Below are 19,912 nucleotides of genomic sequence, written 5' to 3'. Positions count from 1 at the left end.
AATTAACAGCACCTGTAACTTACCTGTGGCACCTAACAGGTATTGGCAATAACTAAATCACACTTGCAGCCAGTTGACATGGATTAAAGTTGACTCAACCTCTGTCCTGTGTCCTTGTGTGTACCACATTGAGCATGGAGAAAAGAAAGAAGACCAAAGAACTGTCTGAGGACTTGAGAAACCAAATTGTGAGGAAGCATGAGCAATCTCAAGGCTACAAGTCCATCTCCAAAGACCTGAATGTTCCTGTGTCTACCGTGCGCAGTGTCATCAAGAAGTTTAACCCTCCGTCACATACAACTGATCTGACAGGCGCTTCTCTTTTACTTTCATTTCTCCTTCCTCACCAGATTGTGAGGAAACCCCCTCCCTCCAGGTAGTCTCCTGTCTCTTGAAGGTCTGTGAAACCTGATATCACAGTTGGATTTCAGAGCTTCAGGGGAGAGGATATAGCTGCACAGATCTCTCAGGCTCATTGTATGTGAATACGCCACATTCAGTAAGGTTGGTATTTTATGTTTTTATTCATCACAATAGTTTATTTAGCTTGTTTTGTGAATGTATAGCACAAAATGTGAGGATATTTCATAGAAATAAGGGAGATTTTATAAAAGAAAGTGTGCTGCTCAGGCATATACAGTAGTTCCCTAACATATTCCTTCTCTTGCTTCAGATTATCTGCTGAAATGGAGAGGAAAATGTACAATTTATCCAAACAACTTGATGTTGAGGAAGTAACAAACATGCTGTTAGATGATAGAGACCTCACACTGAATGAGGATTTAGGAGAGGAAAGTGAGATTGATTCTCATGATGAGGTGGAATAATGTGTCTTGGATTCTGAAACAGAGCAAGATGGTTACAGTGGTGAGGATGAAGAAGTTGGATCATATTATATTGGAAAAGATAAATGTCATAAAGCAATTTGCCTGACACATGCAAAAATGGTGTGTAATTCTTGCTATTTGCTCTGCAAGTGTGACTTTTCTGGGGAAACCTCAGCATCTACTTCTGATTGAATATGTTTTTAATAGTACTTAAGGTACCTTAAAATTAAGTTTGTGTTCAAAAATTTTCTTTGTACATTTTTTTGAGAGAGTCGCACTGGGGACTATTTGGCGGGAGTTTTGAAAAGTTTGTATTTCATAGTTATTAGTTTTATGTTAAGTAAATGTTTTTTTTTGCAACTGATTATGTGTAGTCTCTTTTATTACATCCCTATGAAGGTCACTGATCACTTTTAGAGCACTGAAATTGCAAACATTAGATATTATAGGTATTTTTCCAGCAGGCGCCTGACAGGCACATTGTATGTGAACTCGTTAGTCCGAATATTGTATGTGACGGAGGGTTAAAGCCCATGGCACTGTGGCTAACCTCCCTAGATGTGGACGGAAAAGAAAAATTGACAAGAGATTTCAACTCAAGATTGTGCGGATGTTGGATAAAGAACCTCGACTAACATCCAAACAAGTTCAAGCTGCCCTGCAGTCCGAGGGTACAAAGTGTCAACCCATACTATCCGTTGGCGTCTGAATGAAAAGGGACTGTATGGTAGGAGACCCAGGAAGACCCCACTTCTTACCCCAAGACATCAAAAAGCCAGGCTGGAGTTTGCCAAAACTTACCTGAAAAAGCCTAAAACGATTTGGAAGAATGTTCTCTGGTCAGATGAGACAAAAGTAGAGCATATTGGGCAAAGGCATCAACATAGAGTTTACAGGAGAAAAAAAGAGGCATTCAAAGAAAAGAACACGATCCCTACAGTCAAACATGGAGGAGGTTCACTGATTTTTTTTTTTTTGGTTGCTTTGCTGCCACTGGCACTGGACTGCGTGACCGTGTGCATGGCATTATGAAGTCTGAAGACTACCAACAAACTTTGCAGCATAATGTAGGGCCCAGTGTGAGAAAGCTGGGTCTCCCTCAGAGGTCATGGGTCTTCCAGCAGGACAATGACCCAAAACACACTTTAAAAAGCACTAGAAAATGGTTTGAGAGAAAGTACTGGAGACTTCTAAGGTGACCAGCAATGAGTCCAGACCTGAATCCCATAGAACACTTGTGGAGAGATCTAAAAATGGCAGTTTGGAGAAGGCACCCTTCAAATATCAGGGACCTGGAGCAGTTTGCCAAAGAAGAATGGTCTCAAATTCCAGCAGAGCATTGTAAGAAACTCATTGATGGTTACCGGAAGCGGTTGGTCGCAGTTATTTTGGCTAAAGGTTGTGCAACCAAGTATTAGGCTGAGGGTGCCAATACTTTTGTCTGGCCCATTTTTGGAGTTTTGCGTGAAATTATCAATGTTTTGCTTTTTGCTTCATTCTCTTTTGTGTTTTTTTCATTTAAGACAAATTAAATGAAGATAATAATACCAAAGAATTTGTGATTGCAATCATTTTCAGGAAGAAACTGAGTATTATCTGACAGAATTGCAGGGGTGTCAATACTTTTGGCCACAACTGTATATCCTACCTCTCCATGTTTCAAATCAGCCTCATGTGAATAGGCAGAAAAAATAAAATGTACTTTAGTAGTCCCACCTGGAGTAATTGCATATATGCCTGAAATTTTGCGCATACTTATGCAGATCTTTAGAACTTTTCTCACTACACTGTATGTTGTTCTTCTTTTCCAAAACAAACCTTAAGTCCATTTTTGCCCTTGATCACACTTTACCGCTTTCCCATACAGTGCAATGATGGTGTCAGTGGGAACGGGAAGTGCGTGTGTTATCATAAGTATAAAGGACTTGCATGTCATATCTGCACTGAACCTAACAAACATGGCGATGACTGTGAGGAAGGTGAGTGAGCAGAGGAAATGTTAAACATGATATACATCAAACACAGCACCTTCGTTCAAAGGGTTTTTCCACTTTCACAAAAGTGGTGCCCAAGCGATTGTACAGGCAGACAGTAGTCTCCTTCCTAGTGTCCAGTGCCGGTTCTGTACCGCTGCTCTGGTCCATATGTTTTGACTGCAGCATGGATGTCACAAGCACAGTACAGAGCAGCATGGTGGCTCAGTGGTTAGCACTGTTGCTTTGCAGCACTGGGGTCCTGGGTTCAAATCCCACCAAGGACAACATCTACAAGCAGTTTGTATGTTCTCCCCGTGTTTGCGTGGATTTCCACTGGGTTCTCCGGTTTCTTTCCACTCTCCAAACACATACTGATAGGGAATTTAGATTGTGAGCCCCAATGGGGACAGTGATGATATCTGTAAAGTGCTGTGAGTCCTCATTAATTGATAACTTTTAATGGCTAACTGAAAAGATGGTAACGATTTCTATCTACTGGCTAACACGGTACAAAGATATAAATCTTTCCTATAAAGTGCTGTGGAATTAATGGCGCTATATAAGTGAGTAAAATAAATAAATAAATGCACAAGACCGCTGCAGTCAGTCACTGCGCTTACCACATTTTGAGAGCTATAATTTTTATCCATATTTTGGTCCACAGAGTCATGTGAGGTCTTGTTTTTTGCGGGACGAGTTGACGTTTTTATTGGTAACATTTTCGGGCACGTGACTTTTTTTTATTACTTTTTATTCCAATTTTTGTGAGGCAGAATGACCAAAAACCAGCTATTCATGAATTTCTTTTTTTTGGGGGGGCGCTTATACCGTTCTGCGTTTAATAAAATGGATAAAGCAGTTTTATTCTTCGGGTCAGTACGATTACAGCGATACCTCATTTATATCATTTTTTTAATGTTTTGGAGCTTTTATACGATAAAAACTATTTTATAGAAAAAATAATTATATTTGCATCGCTTTATTCTGAGGACTATAACTTTTTTATTTTATTGCTGATGATGCTGTATGGCGGCTCGTTTTTTGCGGGACAGGATGACGTTTTCAGTGGTACCATGGTTATTTATATCCGTATTTTTGATCGCGTGTTATTCCACTTTTTGTTCGGCGGTATGATAATAAAGCGTTGTTTTTTTGCCTCGTTTTTTTTTTTTTCTTTTTACGGTGTTCACTGAAGGGGTTAACTAGTGGGACAGTTTTATAGATTGGGTCATTATGGACGCAGCGATACTAAATATGTGTACTTTTATTTTTATTTTTTTTTTAGATATAGAAATGTATTTATTGGAACAATATTTTTTTATTATTATTATTTATTTAGGAATTTATTTATTTTTTTTACACATGTAAATTTTTTTTTTTTTACTTTGCCCCAAAGGGGAACATGACAGTAAAGTGACAGATCGCTGTTCTGACACTTTGCAGAGCACTGTGTCAGATCAGCGATCTGACAGGCACTGCAGCGACGCTTGCAAGCGCTTGCTCTGAGCAGGCGCTTGTAAGCCACCTCCCTGCAAGACCCGGATGCAGCCCCGTGTGTTATGATGAGGTAATTCAGTACCACAATGGACATAGAAGTCAGAGCACATACAGTGATCTGACAATAACCCAAAAACATAGAACAAGCTCTGAGACGTGGGAACTCTGCTGACCGCAATCCCTAATCCTCTCCAACAACACTAGAGGCAGCCGTGGATTGCGCCTAACGCTCCCTATGCAACTCGGCACAGCCTGAGAAACTAGCTAGCCTGAAGATAGAAAATAAGCCTACCTTGCCTCAGAGAAATACCCCAAAGGAAAAGGCAGCCCCCACATATAATGACTGTGAGTTAAGATGAACAGACAAACATAGAGATGAAATAGATTTAGCAAAGTGAGGCCCGACTTACTAAACAGAGCGAGGATAGGAAAGGTAACTTTGCGGTCAACACAAAACCCTACAACAACCACGCAAAGGGGGCAAAAAGACCCTCCGTACCGAACTAACGGCACGGAGGTACACCCTCTGCGTCCCAGAGCTACCAGCAAGCAAGAAAAAACAAATAGACAAGCTGGACAGAAAAAAAACAGCAAACAAAATAGCAAAGCAGAACTTAGCTATGCAGAGCAGCAGGCCACAGGAACGATCCAGGAGGAAACAGGTCCAATACTAGAACATTGACTGGAGACCAGGATCAAAGCACTAGGTGGAGTTAAATAGAGCAGCACCTAACGACTTCACCACATCACCTGAGGAAGGAAACTCAGAAGCCGCAGTACCACTCTCCTCCACCAACGGAAGCTCACAGAGAGAATCAGCCGAAGTACCACTTGTGACCACAGGAGGGAGCTCTGCCACAGAATTCACAACAGTACCCCCCCTTGAGGAGGGGTCACCGAACCCTCACCAGAGCCCCCAGGACGACCAGGATGAGCCATATGAAAGGCACGAACAAGATCGGGAGCATGGACATCAGAGGCAAAGACCCAGGAATTATCTTCCTGAGCATAACCCTTTCACTTAACCAGATACTGGAGTTTCCGTCTTGAAAGGCGAGAATCCAAAATCTTCTCCACAATATACTCCAACTCCCCCTCCACCAAAACCGGGGCAGGAGGATCAACAGATGGAACCATAGGTGCCACGTATCTCCGCAACAATGACCTATGGAATACGTTATGTATGGAAAAAGAATCTGGAAGGGTCAGACGAAAAGACACAGGATTAAGAACCTCAGAAATCCTATACGGACCAATGAAACGAGGTTTAAACTTAGGAGAGGAAACCTTCATAGGAGTATGACGAGAAGATAACCAAACCAAATCCCCAACACAAAGTCGGGGACCCACACAGCGTCTGCGATTAGCGAAACGTTGAGCCTTCTCCTGGGACAAGGTCAAATTGTCCACTACATGAGTCCAAATCTGCTGCAACCTGTCCACCACAGTATCCACACCAGGACAGTCCGAAGACTCAACCTGCCCTGAAGAGAAACGAGGATGGAACCCAGAGTTGCAGAAAAACGGCTAAACCAAGGTAGCCGAGCTGGCCCGATTATTGAGGGCGAACTCAGCCAAAGGCAAAAAGGACACCCAGTCATCCTGATCAGCAGAAACAAAGCATCTCAGATATGTTTCCAAGGTCTGATTGGTTCGTTCGGTCTGGCCATTAGTCTGAGGATGGAAAGCCGAGGAAAAAGACAAGTCAATGCCCATCCTACCACAAAAGGCTCGCCAAAACCTCGAAACAAACTGGGAACCTCTGTCAGAAACGATATTCTCTGGAATGCCATGTAAACGAACCACATGCTGGAAGAACAATGGCACCAAATCAGAGGAGGAAGGCAATTTAGACAAGGGTACCAAATGGACCATCTTAGAGAAGCGATCACAGACCACCCAAATGACTGACATCTTTTGAGAGACGGGAAGATCTGAAATAAAATCCATAGAGATATGTGTCGAAGGCCTCTTCGGGACCGGCAAGGGCAAAAGCAACCCACTGGCACGAGAACAGCAGGGCTTAGCCCGAGCACAAATCCCACAGGTCTGCACAAAAGAACGCACATCCCGCGACAGAGATGGCCACCAAAAGGATCTAGCCACCAACTCTCTGGTACCAAAGATTCCAGGATGACCAGCCAACACCGAACAATGAACCTCAGAGATAACTTTATTCGTCCACCTATCAGGGACAAACAGTTTCTCTGCTGGGCAACGATCAGGTTTATTAGCCTGAAATTTTTGCAGCACCCGCCGCAAATCAGGGGAGATGGCAGACACAATTACTCCCTCTTTGAGGATACCCGCCGGCTCAGATAAACCCGGAGAGTCGGGCACAAAACTCCTAGACAGAGCATCCGCCTTTACATTTTTAGAGCCCGGAAGGTACGAAATCTCAAAGTCAAAACGGGCAAAAAACAGCGACCAACGAACCTGTCTAGGATTCAACCGCTTGGCAGATTCGAGATAAGTCAAGTTCTTATGATCAGTCAAGACCACCACGCGATGCTTAGCTCCTTCAAGCCAATGACGCCACTCCTCGAATGCCCACTTCATGGCCAGCAACTGCCCACATCATAATTTCGCTCAGTAGGCGAAAACTTCCTGGAAAAGAAGGCGCATGGTTTCATCACCGAGCAATCAGAACTTCTTTGCGACAAAACAGCCCCTGCTCCAATCTCAGAAGCATCAACCTCGACCTGGAATGGAAGCGAAACATCTGGTTGACACAACACAGGGGCAGAAGAAAAACGACGCTTCAACTCTTGAAAAGCTTCCACAGCAGCAGAAGACCAATTGACCACATCAGCACCCTTCTTGGTCAAATCGGTCAATGGTTTAGCAATACTGGAAAAATTGCAGATGAAGCGACGATAAAAATTAGCAAAGCCCAGGAACTTTTGCAGACTTTTCAGTGATGTCGGCTGAGTCCAATCATGGATGGCTTGGACCTTAACAGGGTCCATCTCGATAGTAGAAGGGGAAAAGATGAACCCCAAAAATGAAACCTTCTGTACACCAAAGAGACACTTTGATCCCTTCACAAACAAAGAATTAGCACGCAGGACCTGAAACACCGTTCTGACCTGCTTCACATGAGACTCCCAATCATCCGAGAAGATCAAAATGTCATCCAAGTACACAATCAGGAATTTATCCAGGTACTCTCGGAAGATGTCATGCATAAAGGACTGAAACACTGATGGAGCATTGGCAAGTCCGAATGGCATTACTAGATACTCAAAATGGCCCTCGGGCGTATTAAATGCAGTTTTCCATTCATCGCCTCGCTTAATACGCACAAGATTATACGCACCACGAAGATCTATCTTGGTGAACCAACTGGCCCCCTTAATCCGAGCAAACAAATCAGATAACAACGGCAAGGGGTACTGAAATTTAACCGTGATCTTATTTAGAAGGCGGTAATCTATACAAGGTCTCAGCGAACCATCCTTCTTGGCTACAAAAAAGAACCCTGCTCCCAATGGCGACGATGATGGGCGAATATGCCCCTTCTCCAAGGACTCCTTCACATAACTCCGCATAGCGGCGTGCTCAGGCACAGACATATTAAACAGTCGACCTTTTGGGAATTTACTACCAGGAATCAAATCGATAGCACAATCACAATCCCTATGCGGAGGTAGGGCATCGGACTTGGGCTCATCAAATACATCCCGGTAATCAGACAAGAACTCTTGAACCTCAGAAGGGGTGGATGACGAAATAGTCAGAAATGGGACATCACCATGTACCCCCTTACAACCCCAGCTGAACACAGACATGGATTTCCAATCTAATACTGGATTATGGACTTGTAGCCATGGCAACCCCAACACGACCACATCATGCAGATTATGCAACACCAGAAAGCGAATAACCTCCTGATGTGCAGGAGCCATGTACATGGTCAGCTGGGTCCAGTACTGAGGCTTATTCTTGGCCAAAGGCGTAGCATCAATTCCTCTCAATGGAATAGGACACTGCAAGGGCTCCAAGAAAAACCCACAACGCCTAGCATACTCCAAGTCCATCAAATTCAGGGCAGCGCCTGAATCCACAAATGCCATGACAGAATACGATGACAAAGAGCAGATCAAGGTAACGGACAAAAGAAATTTTGACTGTACCGTACCAATGGTGGCAGACCTAGCGAACCGCTTAGTGCGCTTATGACAATCAGAGATAGCATGAGTGGAATCACCACAGTAGAAACACAGCCCATTCAGACGTCTGTGTTCTTGCCGTTCAACTCTGGTCAAAGTCCTATCGCACTGCATAGGCTCAGGTTTAAGCTCAGGTAATACCGCCAAATGGTGCACAGATTTACGGTCACGCAAGCGTCGACCGATCTGAGTTGCCAAAGACATAGACTCATTCAAACCAGCAGGCATAGGAAATCCCACCATGACATCCTTAAGGGCTTCAGAGAGACCCTTTCTGAAAATAGCTGCGAGCGCACCTTCATTCCATTGAGTGAGTACGGACCACTTTCTAAATTTCTGACAATATACCTCTATATCATCCTGAGCCTGACACAGAGCCAGCAAATTCTTCTCTGCCTGATCCACTGAATTAGGTTCATCGTACAGCAATCCGAGCGCCAGGAAAAACACATCGATATTACTTAATGCAGGATCTCCTGGCGCAAGAGAAAATGCCCAGTCCTGAGGGTCGCCACGTAAAAAAGAAATAATGATCAAAACTTGTTGAACTAGGTCACCAGAGGAGCGAGGTTTCAAGGCCAGAAATAGTTTACAATTATTTTTGAAACTCAGAAATTTAGTTCTATCTCCAAAAAACAAATCAGGAATAGGAATTCTTGGTTCTAACATAGATTTCTGATCAATAGTGTCTTGAATCTTTTGTACTCTTGCCGAGAGCTGATCCACACATGAAGACAGACCTTTAATGTCCATCGCTACACCTGTGTACTGAACCACCCAAATGTCTAGGGGAAAAAAAAGGCAAAACACAGTGCAGAGAAAAAAAAATGGTCTCAGAACTTCTTTTTTCCCTCTATTGAGAATCATTAGTATTTTTGGCCTCCAGTACTGTTATGATGAGGTAATTCAGTACCACAATGGACATAGAAGTCAGAGCACATACAGTGATCTGACAATAACCCAAAAACATAGAACAAGCTCTGAGACGTGGGAACTCTGCTGACCGCAATCCCTAATCCTCTCCAACAACACTAGAGGCAGCCGTGGATTGCGCCTAACGCTCCCTATGCAACTCGGCACAGCCTGAGAAACTAGCTAGCCTGAAGATAGAAAATAAGCCTACCTTGCCTCAGAGAAATACCCCAAAGGAAAAGGCAGCCCCCACATATAATGACTGTGAGTTAAGATGAACAGACAAACGTAGAGATGAAATAGATTTAGCAAAGTGAGGCCCGACTTACTAAACAGAGCGAGGATAGGAAAGGTAACTTTGCGGTCAACACAAAACCCTACAACAACCACGCAAAGGGGGCAAAAAGACCCTCCGTACCGAACTAACGGCACGGAGGTACACCCTCTGCGTCCCAGAGCTACCAGCAAGCAAGAAAAAACAAATAGACAAGCTGGACAGAAAAAAACAGCAAACAAAATAGCAAAGCAGAACTTAGCTATGCAGAGCAGCAGGCCACAGGAACGATCCAGGAGGAAACAGGTCCAATACTAGAACATTGACTGGAGGCCAGGATCAAAGCACTAGGTGGAGTTAAATAGAGCAGCACCTAACGACTTCACCACAACACCTGAGGAAGGAAACTCAGAAGCCGCAGTACCACTCTCCTCCACCAACGGAAGCTCACAGAGAGAATCAGCCGAAGTACCACTTGTGACCACAGGAGGGAGCTCTGCCACAGAATTCACAACACCCGTGGCCATTTTGGATCCGGGGCCTGCAGGGAGAGGAAGATAGGAGACCCTCGGAGCAACACAATCACATCGCGTTGCTCCGAGGGTCTCAGGGAAGCACGTAGGAAGCCCCCTCCCTGCGCAATGCTTCCCTATACAGCCGGAACACTGCGATCATGTTTGATCGCGGTGTGCTGGGGGTTAATGTGCCAGGGGTGGTCCGTGACCGTTCCTGACACATAGTGCCAGATGTCAGCTGCGATAGTCAGCTGACACCCGGCCGCGATCGACCACGCTCCCCCCGTGAGCGCGGCTGATCGCTCTGGACGTACTATTCCGTCCTTGGGAAGTAGTGCCCACCCCACATGGACGGAATAGTACGTCCAATGGTAGAAAGGGGTTAATACAGAGCAGTCATATTATACAGCACTGTGTACTTACTATTGCTCATTTTGCCTTTCTACCCAGCTAATTCTTCTTTTTTTTCTATTAGGTCTATGACATCATGTGATTAAAAACTGACTAACTGAATCCTTCTAAGCCCTTTGTAGAAATAGGAAGTCTCTTTTCCCTGCGTGAGTCATAAGTTGCTGCAAAAGTCCCTGACAGGGGTGAGGAGGAGGAAGCAGCTGGGTCATGAGTTGAAGAGGGAAATAATAAATTCAGGGACAAGAGACTTTCTTTTTCTACATATAATAGTGGAAAGAGAAGAATTAGCTGGTAGAAAGGCAAAATGAGTAATTGTAAGTACACAGGGCTATATAATATGAGGATTACAATATACACTGTTAAAAAAAAAAATTAAGGAAACACTAAAATCCCAAATCCTAGATATCACTGAATGAAATATTCCAGTTGCAAATCTTTATTCATTACATAGTGGAATGTGTTGAGAACAATCTATATATATAATTGTCTAAGGGTTTTTCCGTCTGTCTGTCTGTCTTTCTGTCTGCCTGTCTGTCTGTCCTGGAAATCCCGCGTCTCTGATTGGTCGAGGCCGCCAGGCGACGGGCACAGCGACGATTATGTCATAATGGTTGCCATGGCGACGATGATGTCATAAAGGTTGCCTCGACCAATCAGCGACGGGCACAGTCTGCCGCGAATTCTGGAATCATCATTGTCCATATACTATGGGGACATTCATATTCTAGAATACCCGATGCGTTAGAATCGGGCCACAATCTAGTAAAACATAAAAAGGATAATTGTAAATCAAAATTAATATCCCACGGAGGTCTGGAGTTGGAATGATGCTCAAAATCAAAGTGGAAAATTAGATTACAGGCTGATCCAACTTCAGTGGAAATGCCTCATGACAAAGAAATTATAGTGCGTGTGGCCTCCACGTGCCTGTATGACCTCCCTACAATGTCTGGACATGAATGGTCTCCTGAGGGTTCTCCTCCCTAGACATGGATTTAAAGCATCTGCCAACTCCTGGACAGTCTGTGTTGCAACGTGATGTTGGTGGATGGAACAAGACATGGTGTCACAGATGTGGTCAATTGGATTCAGGTCTGTGGAACGGGCGGGGCAGTCCATAGCATCAATGCCTTCATCATTCAATTGACACACTCCAGCCAAATGAAGTCTGGCATTGTCATGCATCAGAAGGAACCCAGGGCCATCCGCACCAGCATAGGGTCTCACAAGGGGTCTGAGGATCTCCTCCTGGTACCTGATGGCAGTCAGGGTAACTCTAGCTAGCACATGGAGAAGGAAATGCCTCCCCACACCATTTTTTTTTAAATCACATTTTCTTATTGATTTTTATAAAGATTTACAAAAAGGAAGAAACAACAACAACCAGACAAACATTAGAGAAACACAGTTCTCCACCCCCCCAACCTTAAGAAGCATTGAACATGAGTTATTTATACATCTTGGCTCTGCAAAACCAGCATAATTAGAAAAATAAATATTTGAATATAGTAACAATAGTCAACCCAGTTACATATAACTTGCGGAAATACTAATAACATTTTAATTAGTTTTCAAACAAGTTTAATTTGTGGCATCAGATAAACATAACTCAAAGCAAACCGAGGTGAAATCTCCTCAGTTCCTTGTATGTCAAACCAGAGCCTTCAATCCATAGACCCCATATCTTGTCAATCTTAGAGGATAGCATCTCTTTTTAGGTATATGGCCTCCCCACACCATTATTGCATTACTGATCCACTGCTAAACCGGTCATGTAGGAGGATGCTGCAGGCAGTAGAACAATCTCCACGGTGTCTCCACGTCTGTCACATGTGCTCAGTGTGAACCTGCTTTCATCTGTAAAGAGCACAGGGTGCCAATGTCGACTCTGACAATCTTGGTGTTCTCTGCAAATGCCAATTGCCATGCACAGTCTTGGGCTGTAAGCTCAACACCCCCTTATGGACGTCGGGCCACGAGGAGTCTGTTTTTGATAGATTGAGCAGACACATGGATGTTGGCGTCCTGCTGGAGGTCATTTTGCAAGGCTCTGGCAGTGCTGCTCCTGTTCCTCCTTGCACAAAGGACTGGGTAATGGCCCTGCTGCTGGGTTGTTGCCCTTCTACGGCCCCCTCCACATCTCCTGGTAACTTCTGAATGCTCTGGGCACTGTGCTGACAGACATACATACCCTTCTTACCACTGCTTGCATTGATGGGACATCCTGGATGAGCTGCACTACCTGAGCAACTTCTGCGGGTTGTAGTCATCGCTTCATGCTACTATACAGTACCTCTAGGGGTGAGGGCAATGAAAAAATGCAAAAAGTGACCAAAACAGCAGCCAAAAAGGATGAGAACATAGAAATGATCTGTGGTCACCCACTGCAGAACCACTCATTTATAGGGTGTCTCTTTCCATTAAAGCCAGCATGTTTATGGTTATGTATTAAAATAATTCTAAAATTATTTCTGTGATGTTATATATTTAGCAACCAAAATATCATTGCACCTTTATTTTTGGGGGGATTTTTTATTTTATAGAGTGCCGGTGTGTGCATGGAATCTGTGACAATCGTCCGGGGAGCCGCGGAGTTTGTCAAGGGGGCCGCTGTACGGAGGGTTATACTGGAGAATTTTGCGACAAGCTTTCTGCACCATGTGCATCTTTAAACTTGACGCAATACTGCCATATAAATGCAGTGTGTGTAACTACAGACAACTATACAAGGTAATGCCAGGGATTTATCAATGTGTCCTCCTTTGCGTTAAAGGGGTTGTCTTAGTTTCTTTAGGCTGTGGCTACACATTGACATTGGCCGCAGCACCTGGCTCGTGATCCAGGTTCGCTCTGTGCCGCTGCTACATTGCAACACAATGCAAGTGAATGGAGTCGCGTTGCGATTCCAAGGGTACACTGCCTAACAGAAGTTATGTCGCTTATCCATGTTAGGTAAATAAAAGCTTATAACCTGACGTTAAATTCATCCATTGGTTGTATAAATTATTCTTTTGAAAGCTGAAACCCTCCGCATTGTGGTTTAGGTTAAGAAAATAAATTGGCATCAATGCAGAAATATTGATCAGTTAATGGGCACAGAATGGTCAGATTTTGGCAAGACAAAAGTTTTGTTGCCTGGTCATATAATGCACCCAATCCTAGTTTACATCCTCACCTGTGCTCAGTAAATGATCAGTTCATTAGTGTGTGTGTATAAAAAGAAACCCAGCTCCCAAGAACTTCAGTTGAACTGCAACTTGAGCTCTGACAACATGACAAAAATCCACCCTGCGACCAAAGCCTTGATTATCAAGAGGCTGAAGACCAGATCCACTGCAGAGGTGGTTGGCACCTTTAATGTGTCTTAGCGTCAAGTACAAAGATTTAAAAAAAGATTTGAAGAGACTGGAGATGTGTTTGACAAGCCCAGGTCCGGCAGACCCCACAAGACAACTGCTCAGGAGGAATGCTTGTTGGTTAGAAAATCCAAAGCAAGCCCCTCTTCCACTGCAGCAGAACTCCAACAGGCCTGGTCACCTCAAGTCCCTGTGTCAACTAGAACAGTTTGTAGGATTCTGTCTCGAAATGGTCTCCATGGTCGAATTGGTGCCTAGAAGCCAGCACTAAACAAAAGGCAAATAAAAAACCGTGTGGCATTTGCAAAGTCCCACAGCCTACTAAACAGATGGACGCTGGAAAAGTGGCAGAAGGTGGATTTCTCTGATGAATCTTCAGTAGAATTACACCACATCGGCCGCAAATACTGCAGGAGACCTACTGGAGCCCGTATGGATCCAAAATACACCCAGAAAACAGTTAAATTTGGTTGTGGAAAGATCATGGTCTGGGGTTACATTCAGTATAGGGGTGTGAGAAACATTTGCAAGGTGGAAGGCAATATCAATAGCCTAAAATATCAAGAAGTATTAGCTACCTCTTATATTCCAAATCATAAAAGGGGTCAAATTCTGCAGCAGGATGGTGCTCCATCTCATACATCCATCTCTACAACAAAGTTCCTCCAGGTAAAAAAGACCAAGGTGCTCAAGGACTGGCCAGCCCAGTCACCAGACATGAACATCATTGAGCATGTTTGGGGTAGGATGAAAGAAGAAGCTTGGAAGACAAAACCAAAGAATCTAGATGAACTCTGGGAGGCATGTAAGAATGCATTCTTTGCTATTCCTGATGGCTTCATTAATAAATTGTATGAATCATTGTTGAACCGCATGGATGCAGTCCTTCAAGCTCATGGAAGTCACACAAAATATTAAATATGACTCTAATAGCACCATAACTTCATGCACCAATATTATGCAACATATATTTGTATTTTAGGTTAATTATTTGTTTGAATATCACATTACTTTCTGTGGGCGACAAAACTTTTGTCTTGCCAAAATCTGACCATTCTGTGTCCATTAACTGATCGATATTTCTGCATTGATGCCAAGTTATTTTCTTAACCTAAACCACATTTTGGAGGGTTTCAGCTTTCAAAAGAATAATTTATACAGCCAATGGATGAATTTAACGTCAGGTTATAAGCTTTTATTTACATAACATGGATAAGCGACATAACTTCTATCAGGGAGTGTACTGCGAAACGCAAGTACAAAAAATCCCACAAGATTGGAATTCTTGACACTTGCTTGTAGCTGTACCATCAACTCACCCCATTCACTTGTGATGTAGCAGGGGAATCGAGCGAACCTTGACCATGAGATGGGTGTTATAGCCAAAGTCCAATGGTTGTGTTGTGACCTTGGTCCAATAGTTTGTAATAGGACACATGCTTGGGCTGTTCTCTCCCATTTTTGGGACTCACAACTAACAGATATTTGTGATATCGCCTATCATCAGGCTACAGTCCGAATGCTTGTCTGTGTTTCATTTGTCTTTCAGCTGTCTCTGTGACAATGGATATGAAGGCGATGGAACGTTTTGTCAACCAATAGATGAATGCAGAATGCCAGACAGAGGGGGTTGTTCAGAAAATGTAAGTACACCTCTTATCTTGTGAAGTTTCATATTCTGGTAATGTAATGTGATCCCATTCACCACAATTAAGCATACATACCAATATTCAGATAGTTGCGGAATATTTTGGTATCCACACTCATTCTCTAGGAAATATTTGGAATTGCTTATAACGTCCTTGTAATGCAAATTTTCAGAACTTGCTGGACATTATTGTATTTTATTACATGTTTGTATCTAGATGTATGTTATCTTATGCTGATCACCATTTGATTGTTTTCATCACTAACTTTTATTCCCAGGTATTTTATCTAGAATGTATTTATAGAATGTTAGATAGGTTCTAGGTGAGATATTATTTTTCTTCCTAGTTAGTTATTGTCTGTTTAAAAAAATATTTAAAATGTGCTTAAAAAGGACCCATCACTTTCCATGATTATGCATTTTTTTGCCTTGGTGTAAATGTAGCAGTTTTCCTGAGTCTGGTGATGTTCTTCTTTTGTTCCTGCATCTCTCCACTCCACTAAGATATGGCCCTCTCTTCCCTGTATATCAATTCTCCGATTTCACACTATATACACATGGTCATGATAAAGCATCACTTTTATTTCAACTCATCTCAAAAATCTCAAAAGTGATAAGAATATATAAAAACATATATAACAGACCACTATATATGTCTGGGAATGTGCCGTGCAAAAAAGGGGCTCAAATAACCCTGATAAATATCTGTATTGTCCCTATCTTGCCATAGAGGTTGGCACCCTACCCAGTACGCAAACGGAGTGCCTGCCCCACGACAGCTTTCCTGGACAAAAATGTAATACTAAATAACTTGCGAGGATGAACCATATATGCAGGTGTGTATATTAAGTAAATTTTTAAATACAAAACACAAAGTTTCATTGGTGTCCTGTGTCTTCATCAATAGGCCTAATGGATTGATCCAAAAGTTTCCTATATATAACATGCTTGGCTGCAGGTCAATGATAAATGCAGTTGTTCCCCATAGTGTGTTATGGTAATAAATACATGGATAAGTCACTGATGAATCTCATTCCAAAGTATGCATTATTTTCAACGCTTTTCCCCTAAATAAGTTCATCAGAAGAACATACTTAGTGTCACTAGACCTACCTTTGTATTGTCCGGCGACATCAAGCCCCCGGCTTAGTAATAAAGAGGCGTCTATAAGACCCCTATCCATTACTAATCCTATAGTTATATTGTAAATAAACATAGTCAGAATTAAGTACTTTATATGAAATAAAAAAACACATTTTTTACTTTTTTATTTAAAAAAAAAAAGTTATACTCCTCTAATGCCCATTTCATTGAAGCCATTGTTTCGTGTAAAAAACATAAAATAAAAAACAACAAAAATACTCACCTAATGCCCATTTCATTGAAGCCATGGTCCCCTGTAAAAAGAAAAAAAACAACAAAAACATATCTCTCACCTGTCCATCGTTCTGTCCCGCACTGTAATCAATGTCTGGGATAAATAGTTTCAACCGAGACAGTGCCAAGATCTGACTGTCCAGGCTGAGAACCACTGATGAATGAGCTGCTGTGAGCACAGCCTCAGTGACTAGTGGTGATGTCACTGGGTCACAGGTCACTGAGGCTGTGTTCCCAGCCAGGCCAATGAACTGCAGTGACCTCAGTGAGATCACCGCTTGCACTGTGAGAAATTTCTCACTGTGAACTCGCTGAGCTCAGTGCTGCACCATGAGACTTTTTCTCACTGTACTAGCGGTGATCTCACTTTGGTCATCGAAGTTCAGGGGTCCCGGCTGGGAATGCAGCCTCAGTGGCCTGCAGTAACATCGACGATGTCACCGCTAGTTACTGAGGCTGAGCTCGCAAGGTGTAGTAGTCTCATCAGGCAACGCCTATGGCTGCCTTCACACTAGCAGTATTTGGTCAGTATTTCACATCAGTATTTGTAAGCCAAAACCAGGAGTGGGTGATAAATACAGAAGTGGTGCATATGTTTCTGTTATACTTTTCCTCTATTTGTTCCACTCCTTGTTTTGGCTTACAAATACTGATGTAAAATACTGACCAAATACTGCTAGTGTGATGGCAGCCTATGACTCTAGGTAAACATTTTACCTCCGGTCACAGCTGCGGTCACTCTGTCATGTGACAGCGTGGAAGCCGCAGTTCTCTGACTGGCGGTAACGATTTTACCCCCGATTAGAGGAAATGTTTGCTGCGCTGTCATGCACATGACATAGTGGCAAACACTGGATGCTCGGTCCCCTTATTCATGTGAATGGCGTTAGGGTTTGGGTATTGTTCTGGTTCCTGAACCCAACTATTTTTTAACTGTTTGGTGAACCCGCTGCACCCGAACATCCAGGGTTTGCCCATCACTACTCCTGATTAACCTATTTAGGAGAAACGGGTGGAGAATAAGGCATACTCTGGAATGAAAGTCATCTGTGATTTATCCATGTATTTATTAGCATGACACGCCATGCCTGGGGAACAAGTGCATTTATTATTGACCTGCAATCAAGCACATTAGCACATGTGGTGTTAAGTTTTTGTCTGGCTGTTAGTACTTTTGTCCGGTGATAGGACCCTATAGGGACAGTGAGGGAAAGCCGTCATGGAGCGGAGGTGCTGTATGTGTTCTGTGTAGGGTGCCAACCTCCGCGGCAAGGCAGGGACAATACAGATCATTATCAGGGTTATTGGAGCCCCTATTTTTCATGGGACGTTCCCAGACATATTTATTGGCCTGTTATATATAAAAACATTTACTTTTCCCTTTTGAGATTTTAATGCGTTGAAATAAGAGATGTTTTATCATGACCATTTATACAGTATATAGTGTGAAGTCGGTGAATTTGATTAATATTCGTTTTACATCTATACTCTGCGACTTCCTCTCTTCATTGAATGTAAATCTTATCTCGTTATCCAACTGGACGTGGTCCTCCAATAAGACACCCATTGAGAAGAGTTGAGATCCACGCCGTTTAGGTGAAAAAACAGCTATATATACAAGGAAGAGGGGCAATATCTCTAGAATTGAGAGGCGCAGGAGCAAAAGGAAAATGTCAGATTCAGATTTTTTTGTGTTTTTTGACACTAGGTAGAAAAAAATACATATTTATTACAAATAACAGGTTCTCTTTAATAAAGTTATTCAAGTAACTTATATAGTTCACATCTGAATGGTGCCTCTATCTACAGCCACTAGCTCGGGTGCCGTGTGCGTAACATTGAATGGCTCTGTGTGTGACATTGAATGGCGCTGGGTGTGACGTTGAATGGCTCTGTGTGTGACGTTGAATGGCGCTGGGTGTGACGTTGAATGGCTCTGTGTGTGACATTGAATGGCGGTGGGCGTGACGTTGAATGGCGCTGGGTGTGACGTTGAATGGCTGTGTGTGACATTGAATGGCGGTGGGTGTGACGTTGAATGGCGCTGGGCGTGACATTGAATGGCGCTGGGTGTGACGTTGAATGGCTCTGTGTGTGACATTGAATGGCGGTGGGTGTGACGTTGAATGGCGCTGGGCGTGACGTTGAATGGCGCTGGGTGTGACGTTGAATGGCTCTGGGTGTGACCGTTCCTGTTTGACTGCTCAGTTCAATAGCGAAGTCAGTCCCATTCTCTTTCTATACATTGGTTGTGATAGAGACGGGGACTGTCTTAGATATTGAAATCAGCAGCCAACTCCCCGAAATCAGCAGCCATCCCACTCCTCACAGGGAATTGGTAATGTGCTGACACAAGAAAAGCTGTCTTGTCAGAGACAAACCGGAAGGCCACCACCCAAGACTGGAGAGCAGGGCATCTTTCGGGGCAGGTGCTCCTAACCTGCATGGCCAAGAAATGCCACCTTTACACTGAGGCACATATAACAGCAATATTTTTAGGTGGACAAGCCCATTAACAAATGTTCCGTTTGATATACATATGTCCTAGATGTCAGCTCAAGATGAAGTATATTTGCAGTCCTATAGAACCCCATGTGTAGGACCCCCAACCCTATAGATAGGACTTTTGGGTATGTCATTCATTCATCTCGTAACACATTCTACTTTGGGGGTATGAATGATGTGATTTTATTCTTATGGAAATTTATATCATACATGTTTTTTTCTTGAGACACACCGACGTAATAGATGTAATACTTTCAGGCTATCTGCACCATTGCACCCACTGGAGGGGCCACATGTCAGTGCAATCCAGGCTGGACTGGAGATGGCATAGAGTGTATTCCCATTGACAACTGTGTCCTGGAAAACAGAGGCGACTGCCATGTTAATGCTGATTGCAAATTTACCCAACCGGGACAGGTAAAGATCACACCTGTATCGTTCT

At 43.2% G+C, this 19,912-nt stretch overlaps 1 protein-coding gene across 1 annotated transcript in view; it reads left to right on the top strand.

The window, feature by feature from the left end:
* Positions 1 to 19,912, top strand: part of STAB1 (stabilin 1) — a 194,501-nt gene that overhangs the window by 49,358 nt on the left and 125,231 nt on the right. The window contains exons 21-24 of the mRNA XM_069736838.1: positions 2,695 to 2,806; positions 13,128 to 13,314; positions 15,490 to 15,583; positions 19,729 to 19,887. Coding sequence (XP_069592939.1) covers positions 2,695 to 2,806; positions 13,128 to 13,314; positions 15,490 to 15,583; positions 19,729 to 19,887 — 552 coding nt within the window. The remainder of the gene's footprint in view (positions 1 to 2,694; positions 2,807 to 13,127; positions 13,315 to 15,489; positions 15,584 to 19,728; positions 19,888 to 19,912) is intronic.

Source organism: Ranitomeya imitator, chromosome 8 (assembly GCF_032444005.1).
Source record: "Ranitomeya imitator isolate aRanImi1 chromosome 8, aRanImi1.pri, whole genome shotgun sequence".
NCBI lineage: Eukaryota > Metazoa > Chordata > Amphibia > Anura > Dendrobatidae > Ranitomeya > Ranitomeya imitator.
The sequence above is the reverse complement of the archived record's forward strand: the minus strand, read 5'-3'. Positions and strand labels throughout refer to the sequence as shown.